At 35.4% G+C, this 10,391-nt stretch overlaps 1 protein-coding gene across 1 annotated transcript; it reads right to left on the bottom strand.

Annotated features, from left to right (window-relative positions):
- Positions 1-456: 456 nt before the first annotated feature.
- LOC112791857 (glycosyltransferase family 92 protein RCOM_0530710-like) lies at positions 457-2,504 on the bottom strand. Its single transcript, XM_025834865.3, has one exon. It carries the CDS (start codon positions 2,368-2,370, stop codon positions 694-696), a length of 1,677 nt encoding a protein of 558 aa, XP_025690650.1. The 5' UTR covers positions 2,371-2,504; the 3' UTR covers positions 457-693.
- Between the last annotated feature and the right edge of the window lie 7,887 nt (positions 2,505-10,391).

The raw sequence follows: 10,391 nt of genomic DNA, 5'->3' as shown, positions 1-10,391 counted from the left end.
AAAAAAAACAAATATAATTATACGAGGTACCACTCATATAAAGATGATAAAAATAATTTTTTAATTGTTTATTTGGCCAAAATAAAAAAAATATTTTAAAAATATAAATTAATAATAGAAGTATAAATCATGAGTAAAATAAAAATTTAAAAAAATAATTATATTAATGATTTAACTAATATCAATTTAAACGATACTGAATTATTTCTTGAATTAATATAGAATAATTTTTTTCTAAAATCTTAATTTCACAATAAATTTTATTCAAAGAATTCAAAAATAAATAAGAAATATTAGACTAAAAACAAAACAATTAATAATAAGCATTGGAAATTAAAATATATATCTTAAAAAATCAGAGAAAAGTAAAAAAATATTAAAAAGAATTATACTTCATCCTTCGAAATAAACATAACCATGCACCTTCTACATGTTATCCTTTCAGGAGACTTGTAATTAAAAGAATGTTTTTACATTTCAGAAAATTTTACACAAAATGTTATATCACAATAATTTTACAATATAAAATTTTTCAAATGTGAACCCTCACATTAGTTTTTTTTTTTTTATTTGAAACCCCCACCAAAAAAAAAGTAAGTATAGTAAGTGTTGTTTGTCAGTGTATATACGTATAAACTAACTAATCCCAGGTGAATGCGGGTTGAAAATCTCCGTCGAAAGTGCGAGTACATACTAGTCCTCTCTCTCATTGCTTGTTTCCCAAGGCATCAACCCTGTAACCGGATGAGCAAAATTGGAAAGAAGAAAATCCCTGAGGCCAGTATCCCAAACCTCACAAAACCGGAAACGCCAGTTAGCCGGTTCAACAGCTTGAGTTCCAAGACCCGGTACCCGATCCTTGGAGCCTCTGCAAAGGTCCTCATGCCAGTCCACAACATACGTAGCAGCCCTTCTATGGAACTTAGCCTTGAAACTCTCCCACACCTGGTACTTATAGTGGTTCACCACCATACTCCCCTCACCAATGTTCCTGTGCCCGTAACCCTCCCTCAGCTCAAAATGATGCACCACATTCAACAAACTCGCGTCAATCATTTCAGGTCTCACTATTGACTTGTGCCTCTCGCTGCTCCTTACCCTGCATGTGTACCCTAAACTCACCCCTCGTTTAGGGTGTGTCCTTAGTCCAGAAGGGCCGAAACTACGACACTCTGTTCTTATCTCCGCAACTGAATTCGAAGATGACAAGTTCGAAACCACGGATCTCAGTGCGTTCTTTCTATCCCCCAATTCGTTGGGGAAATGGAAGAATTCATCAACGTCGAAGAATGCAACCCAGTTACAGTGTTCTTTGGCCTTCAAAGCGCAATGCGAAAACCCTGCTTCTTGCGTCTTAATCCAAGGCCACGTCACCCTACTAACGTTGTAGCCTTTAGCATCCAGATCCTTAACGACGCCGTCAATTCCGTCGTCGGCGTCGCTGTTGTTATCGTACACGAACCACCGTTCGACGCCGAGCCACGAGTGGTACATAACCCACTCTCTCAACGCGCGTGCTTGATTCCACACCATGGTGCACGCGCACAACTCGTGCTTATTCTTCCGTGCTCCACCATTATTCCTAGCAGTGTATCCGTCGACCCTAGCGACAGATGGCATCACCTCGTGAACCGGATGTCTCACGTGACCCGTCACGTGACTAACCGTTACGGTTATTTGACTTATTTCCTCAGCTTTGTCATGGTAGTTCTTGATGGAGTGCGGCAAGGAGCACCTTACCACTTCTTGAGCCACGGTGACGGCTTTCGTTGTGATAGAAAACGCAGCGTTTTGGGAACCGGTGAGTCCGAAGTGGCACTGGAATCTGGTCGGGTCGGAGATTCGGTGTGGACGGAGGTTGAGTCCCTTGACGAAGACGACGGCGGTGTCGCCGTCGAGTTCGGCCTCGTAGGCCAGGTTGTTCCAGCTGAGAACGGTTTGGTTGTCGAGGGCGACGAGAGTTCCGCCACCAGGGTCCCCGCGGCGGCGCAAGTAAACGGCGGAGAAATTTGAGCTGGTCGCAGGGAGAGGGCACCGTACTATGGAACGAAACTGGTCGAAGCGGTCGGTGGAGAGGACCGGTTGAACGTGGAGGTGGTTGAGGGGGGTGTAGAAGAGGCACTGGAGTTGGGTGGGAGGGGGGAGAGTGTGGTGGGGGTTGGCGAGCGTGAGGAGCACGTGATGAGGGAAGAGGATGCGACGATGGAGTCGGAGTGGGGTTGATATGAGAAGAGAGTGTGAGGTGGGAGAGTGGAAGGAGTAGTGAAAGTGATTAAGGAAGAGGAATAGGGAGAGTAGTATGGAGAAAGAGAGGAAGAGGGGTGGTGAGAGGTGGTTCCTCTTGCGGCGTTGGTCTGAGAATGAATCCATTATTAATGAGAGAAGAGAAGATCAGAAGAGAAGATAAATAGAGAGAAATATTGTGAAAAGCGTTGGGTGGGAGAGGACGCGTATATGAATCAAATTGGCTGAGCCGTCAAAGTAGAAAGAGATACACATCACATGCAAACGGGTTTTGTGTATTATCTAATTTAATTATATACTATATTTCTGTTCACGAACCTTTCAATCTATGGATAATGAAACAGATTTCTTTTTAATAAGGACATAGACTAAGGTTTCAACTCACCTATCCAGAGCCAAACTTGTTCTTGTCACCATAAGCGTTAATAATAATTTCTATATGATTTAATTATCATTTAAATTATTATTATATTTACAAAAACTGTTGGAATATATCAAAATATAGTTTTTGTATTTGTAACTCTAAATGCACGTGGCAAAAAATATTTATAATGAAACAAAGAGCGATGTCATAATACAACAACTTATTACGAAAGTTTTTCTTATGAAAGATGACCAACTCAATTTCTTTTAGAATATTCTTTTAAAACAACCAAAATTGTTATATTTATTTATTGTTATATCTGATTAAAATAAGAATTAATTAATAAGATTATATTATTTGATTTCATTGTTATATATTGTCTTTTATTCATTTAGTTCATTTTATTTTTCTACTTCAGCAATTGCTTTTAAAAACTAAAGTAAAGTTTTTTTAAACATGAACTAATACTTTTCCGTTGCTCACATGCTCATAAGCTTGAAAACCTTCTTAGTTTACTTGTATCTTCAGAAAAAAAAAAAAAGGAATTATAAAAGCACAATGATCCAACTTCCTTAGCTTCTCATAGTTTTTTAGCTTTTTTAATCCACGTACTAGCATTGAATTAAACTAAAGTATCCAAAATATTGTTAGAGATATTTTTTGGGTAACTATTGTTAGAGATATTTACAAAATAGAAAATGGTTAAATAAGTACATGAATAATTAAAAATACGTTAATTTTTTAAAATAATTAATATTTGAATTAATAAAATGTTGATGTTATTATTATTATTATACGCCAACAATGCAAAGCATTATATAAATGTATTTTTTAAACATCCTAATACAAGAAAATAATAAATAATTTTAAGATTTTAACTAATGTGTCATAATTTTTTATAAAATTATTAATTTAAAAAATTTATAAATAAATATGTAAAATTTAAGTTTTTAATAAATTTATTATGTATTTATTCAAAATAAAGGTTTTATAATAATCATATTTAATTTCTTGAAAATTCATATCATGTTCTTAAACTAAGTGGTGGTGGTCACCAAAAAAAAAAACTAAGTGGTGGTGGCCGCCACAATAAGTGGAGCCTTGCCGATTTTGACTCTGAACAAGTATACTTTTTCTGTTTGTTTTGGAAATGTGGGCACGGCAAATATTAAAATATATGATAAAATATTATTTTGGTATTTAATATTTAGGTTCAATCTTAATTTAATTTTTAATATTAGAGATTAAAATAATACTTTATCCTAAAATATAAAATACATATTGGATAATATATATTCTGTAATTGACTTTTATATTCACATAATATCTTTATTTTACATAATAAGAGTGATAGGTTTTTCAAAGAATTTTATTGTAAATTCATAAGTTCTTAAAAAAATATATAAAATCACACATAAGCATTTTATAATGAAATAAAAAAAATTTTAAAAAAATTATTTTGTTGGTTATTACCCTATTTTAATTTATCAGGCTTAGAAAATCAAATAAAGTATTAACGTAAGAGACAATATTAAGTTGTTTCATAATCCATTGGATGCAATTTCATCTTCTTTTCTTTATTTTAGGTGCGGGGTGTAGGAATTAAGGTGTTATCAAATAAATTCCCCACACACAATGTTAATTTCTTTTCAAAGATTTCTGATTGTTCGTGAAACATGGCAGGATTTCATGAGTGGCAAGTTAATGCATCCAAGAAAATCGGAACAATAACAAAACATGTGTTTGCATATCAACATTAAACAATTCTGCATCCCCTTCTCTAGTGAAATATATGTTACCTTTCTTCCAACTCCAACAATATGCTGAAACATTACATCCACTAAGGAGTAAGGGTGTTGTAACAACCTCGTCTAAATTAGAAAGATGCTTTTCTTGTAAGATGTTTTTTTTTGGCATTGGATGCTTGAAGAGGAGACACGAACGAATCTTTACCGTGACAGATCCAGAAAATTTTATTATTAGAGACAAAATATATATGATTCTTTATTTCGAATTCTAAAAGCCTCCTTTTATTAAAAAAGGTCGATGAATTATTCTAGGTTCCAATATCGAATGACAAAATTCTTTTAAAATATTTTTCCATTACTAATAGCATAAAATTATAAAGCTAAATTAATTAAGTAATACAAATAATTCACAATTCTACACAAATTTAAAAGTTCAGTATAAAATTATAAATACAAAAATGACAAGCATATCTCATTCAAATTAATTTTCCACCACAACCAATAATAATATCCTAAATTCCTAATTTAAAACAAGTCAATATACAAAAATAATTAACAATCAGAATAATAAAACCAAATTAACAAACTAACTAAAGCAATTATTAAACAATGAAGCAAATAAGCAATGAAGCAAGCAGATTAGTGGTTCAAACATTCAATATTTCAGGCTTTCAATGAATCATAAATGAATGTACCATGAGACAAGAGTCCAAAAAGGCAGACTTTCAATATTTTAAAATTCTAGTATTGCTTTATTCAATTGCTTCACTGGGCTGAACTGCTAAATCTAGGAGGGGAGGAGGTAGAATACATCAGCGGTGCGGCGCCCAAGTCCAGCGCAGCAAGATTGCAAGACGAAGGCAAAAGGCTGAAGACTGAAGAGCAGGGACCGAGGGACGGATTGCAGAAGAAGAAGACAGAACCAGAAGAACTGAAGTCTCTGAAGAGGAACGCAGAACCAAAGTGAGTATAAGATAACTAGTGAGGCGGTAAAACGCTGAAGAAGAAGGTGGAACCAGATACCGAAAGCAGCGGTAGAACCACACAGGTACACAGCTAGTGACGCAGAAGAAGAAGGCAGATTCAGAAACTGAGCCATGCAGAAGAAGAAGGCAATGCAAGGAGATTTATATACAGTCACGGAGCCATGCGAAAGAAACGCTGAACGGGGGGCAGTGGCACAACACCATCAGCGGCAGTAAGCCAGCGACAACGGCGGAGACGTGGAGTAGTGGCACTGGCGGCAGTAGCTCTGGAGGGCGGAGGCTAGAGCAGGGGAAGAAAATTGAAAAAGAAGGAGAAAGGGAAGGGTTAAGGATTTGAGGGTGGGGTCAAAATTAATTAGGTAGTGGAGAAAAATAAGATATAACACTAAAAATTACTCAATACTTTTTCAAATTTCACTGGGAGCACTTGAGTTGCCCCCACTGTCTGAGCATCCGTCCCCGAATGGTATTTTTATGCTTTGTGATTGTAACAATTGTGTAATTTAGTTGTTATACTTTTGAGATGTGAATGTTGGTTAATAAGAATTTGTGATGTATTCTTGATGACAATACCAAAAGAAATAGATTATAAATTAGTAGACTTTCTCTTTTTTGAGTGAGTTTGTACAACATATCTTAAAAAAAAAGAAAGAAAAATTAACCCTTAGTTTTAGGATTAGACCTCATCTAAATCCTGTTCAGAGAATAAATAGACCAATACGGCCTTCTAGCAACTAAGCCCCATAATTGGTTTGACTTTGCCAGATTTTAAACCCAGTGTGCTTATATGAAATTACAACGGTTTGAACCTGATCAATACGATAAAAGAAATAAAAGACAAAAGCAGGAAAGTTAATTAAAGTTGGGTTTAAAAGCCTTTAAAGATAGAATAAAAAAAAGATATGAAAAATTGCGTTGAGTTTGAAAAATTAATATTTAATTAAAATGATGAATAAATATTATTAAAAAATTATTAATTGTTTTATATAATTGTGTTGTGTTTGTATGCAGAAAAATAATTTTAAAAACATGGCTCAATTACTTTATATAATGTGGTCCATAATAATTAAGCCTAACTGAATTGCAAGTCCATAAATTTATAAATATGAGAAAAATAAAGAAATGAGTCCAAAATCCACAGGGTTCATACATTTATCTACTTTTAATTAATTTTCTTGAACCTTTCGTCGAAAGCCAAATCCTTTTCTCTTTCTCCTCTTTCCTTTTACTCTGGTCATGTCATTCCAAGAAAGAAAGAAAAGGAAAGTTAATAAATCACTATTTTATGGTTTATTTTATATTTAATTGAGTGGTTTTTATCAACTCTTTACCCACTTATTCATATAATTTGCTTGTTTTACTTTTTCTTTTTGGATTTTGTGCTATGATTGAAAACATGCTTTTTTGGACTTGAAATTTTACTATGTTTAAATCTCTCTTATTACCATTCGATGTCTTCATATGTATGTTAAGTGATTTAAGAGATTATATGGCAGGAATGGCTCAGAGGATAGAAAGGAAGCATGCAAAAGTGGAAGGAATACAAGAAATTAAAGGAATTGCCAAAGCTGTCAGCCTGACCTCTTCGCACTCAAACGGTCATAACTTGAGCTACATAGATCCAAATGATACGGTTTTAGTTGCGTTAGAAAGCTAACATCCGGGGCTTCATTTTGATATATAATTTGCTATAGTGGCCATACTGCTAGGCAACGCAAAATCATGCTCCATGCGGACACGTCGCAGTGACAAAAATCAGCGTGGCAGATTTCGCTCTCAGCGATTTCTGGGCTATTTCCGGCCCAGTTTCAAGTCCAGAAAATACAGATTAAAGGCTGCAAAGTGGAGGAATGAAGGAGAGGAGACTGATAATTCACTTTTCATAATTTAGATGTAGTTTTTAAAGAGAGAGATTCTCTCATCTCTTTCAGGTTTTAGGATTAGGATTCCTCTTAAAGGATTTAGGATTTCTTCTTCTCAATTTCCAGGTTTAATGTTCCTTTTATTTATTTTTCCAATTTAATTTATGAACTTTTCCATGTTAGATTTGAATTTATGTTTAAACGTAATTTGATGTGTTTCAGATTTATGATTGCTTTCTTTTATTTATGATATAAATAATTTAGATTTTTTCCTTTTGGCTTTGGTTGAGTCATTGGAGACACTTGAGTTATTAAACTCATTATGGATTGAATATTGGAATTCTTGAAAAATTAATTCGAGTCCAATAACTCTAGCCTTTCCCAAGAAAAGACTAGGACCTGAAGAATCAATTTAATTTATCCACTTAACTTACCTTCATAGTTAAAGGTTAACAAGTGGAAGAAAAATCCAATCCTCATCACAATTGATAAGGATAACTAGGATAGGACTTCTAATTCTCATACCTTACCAAGAGTTTTATTAATTATTAATTTATTTTTTGTTGTCAATTAAATTACTTGTTCAAACCTTTTTGAAACCCCAAAGTACACATTTGCATAACCAATAATAAATCATACTTCCCTGCAATTCCTTGAGAATACGACCCGGGGTTTAAATACTTCGGTTATCAATTTTTTCAGGGGTTTGTTACTTGTGACAACCAAAACTTTTGTAAGAAAGGAATTCTTATCGGTCTAGAAGCTATACTTACAACGGGAATTTATTTGTGAAAATTTTAGATCGCGCGAGAGTTTCGTTCTTCAAAATGGCGCCGTTGCTGGGAAATTGCAAACGTGTGCCTTATTATTGGTTATTGTAAATATTTGCTTTTAAATTGATTTTTTTGGGAAAAAATTAGATTTTTATTTTAAAATTTTTATCTTATCTTATCTTAGTTTTAAATTTCAAAAATCAATTTTTTTAAAAAAAATAATATCTTTTTCGAAATCTCATCTTATTTTTTTTCAAAAATCATATCTTTTTCAAAATATTTTTTTTTGGTTAGTTTTTGTTTTTACTATCTCCTACTATTATGAACTCTCACCCCTTTGGCTATGAATTTGGTTACAATCATGTTACAAGAAGAAGAGATTACAATGAAAGCTTGGGCTATGGATGGAACAATCAAAGATGAGAGGAGCCATGAGGATTTGATCAACCCCCTTGGCAACAACCACCTCCAAGGCACTATCAACAACCATTCTATGATGCGCACCAAGATAATGGTTATGGTGGACCCCTTTATAATTACCAACAAGGCCCACCATATGATTATGAACCGCCTCCTCAACACAACTCTGGACCACCATACTTACAAGCCCCCTACTACCAAACACCATCACATGATTCTAACCTTTATCCACCATATCAACCACCCTATGAGCCATATGAGGCATACATAGATCCACCCCAATTCTAACCAAGTTACTCCCAAGGACCACCACCTCCATATACACCACCTCCATATCCATCAATTCAAGAGCCTTATGATCATACTTATGATATCCGAGCAAAATAAGAGTCAAGAGATCGTCTAAAGGAAATAATGAATCGATTTCAAGCAACCCTGCATCAGTTGGACCGAGCGATAAATCGAACAGCACCCGAAGCTTTCATGGCTAAAGAATCACAACTTGAGAACATGGAATTAAAATGTGTTGTGCAGCAAGTGAAAAAGATGGAGAGTGATGAACCACCCTCTTATCATGAACCCTTCCTCCCAAGTAATGAACCCTCACATCCACCCCAATCTCCAATGGATGACATCCTTCGTGGTCTTCTTCAAGGACAAGCAAAGATGAAAAGGGATGTACTAGAATTCGCGACTGCCTTGACCGAGGTAGTAAATCATATAGCTCCCCAACATCTGAGTACTCAAAGTACTCCCATGGCTACATGTGAAGAATCAAAAGAAGAGCGCAGCATGAAGGAGACACTAGAAACTCCGGTGGACAATAAGGAACATGGCTTTGTATTGGAACAAGTGGAGGAAGCCATAACAGTTGCAGAAGAAGAAGTGGTTGAAGATTTAGGAGATGCTGAACCTCCATGAAAATCTAGAATTGTAGAGTACCCCTCCAATGAGATTGAAATTGATGTCAAAAAGGCCAGTGCACAACCTCCATAGCATATTCCTTATGAAGACTTTGATGGGATAGATCAAGAAGTAAGTTTCCTTGGTAATGAGGATCATGCATCAAGACCTCCCAGTAATAAAACTACATCCGCAATTGAACTTCTCGAATATGAAGACTGTTCTCTAATTGAGTCTGAGAATGATGTGGAAGCGGAAATCCTTAGAAAAGGGCGGACGGGAGTTGAGTACGCTTTGTCAAGAACATTGGAGACTTCTCCACCGAGGCTGTCGTCTACTCCTTCACTTGAGTGGGTAAAACTTAACTCTGTTCATCTTTCTATCCCACTTGAGTACGGTATTCTTGAAACGGATGGCCAACTCAGGAAACTTTGTGGCATTAAGCGTAAGAGAAAAATGTTTAGTGGTTGGAGTTACAAATCAAGGCTCATCAAAGTTGATATTTCAAGAGTTATATATAAGGACTCAACCGGTGATAATTTGGTTAGATCTAAAAGAAGAGTTTGGTACTCCGTAGAGAATTCAGATTGCTTGCCACCCAGTTGGAACAATAATGATCAACAAGAAGACGGGTGTAAAAGCAAAGTTTGGGACCCCGAAATTTATTCTGGCAATCAACACTCTTGGGGCCCTGTCACTTGCTTCAACTTGCTTGAAGACTTTCTGCGCCTGGTTTGGGATCCGGGAGGCCATTGGAATTACAAACATTGGTGGAGATTCCTGGATGAGTTCAAGCACAAGCCGCCATGACAAGGAGCTCGCCAAATGTCCAACTTAAGGACTTTAACTAAAAGTGCTAGGTGGGAGACAACCCACCATGGTATGATCGTTCTTTTTTTTTCAATTATAATTTTATTTAGTTTTGTTTGTTTTGAATTTTATTTTATTTTATTTCATTGAACCTGGAATTATTCATAACATCTGCATCAGCATCTGCATACTGCATTCTGCATTTTGCATAAAAAAAGAAAGCACGCGACGCGACAGCGTCGCTGACGCATCCGCGTCGCAGGTGCATTAGGAAGAAAAGA

The sequence above is a fragment of the Arachis hypogaea genome, chromosome 13 (assembly GCF_003086295.3).
Source record: "Arachis hypogaea cultivar Tifrunner chromosome 13, arahy.Tifrunner.gnm2.J5K5, whole genome shotgun sequence".
In the NCBI taxonomy this organism is placed as follows: domain Eukaryota; kingdom Viridiplantae; phylum Streptophyta; class Magnoliopsida; order Fabales; family Fabaceae; genus Arachis; species Arachis hypogaea.
This window is presented reverse-complemented; position numbering and strand designations above follow the sequence as displayed.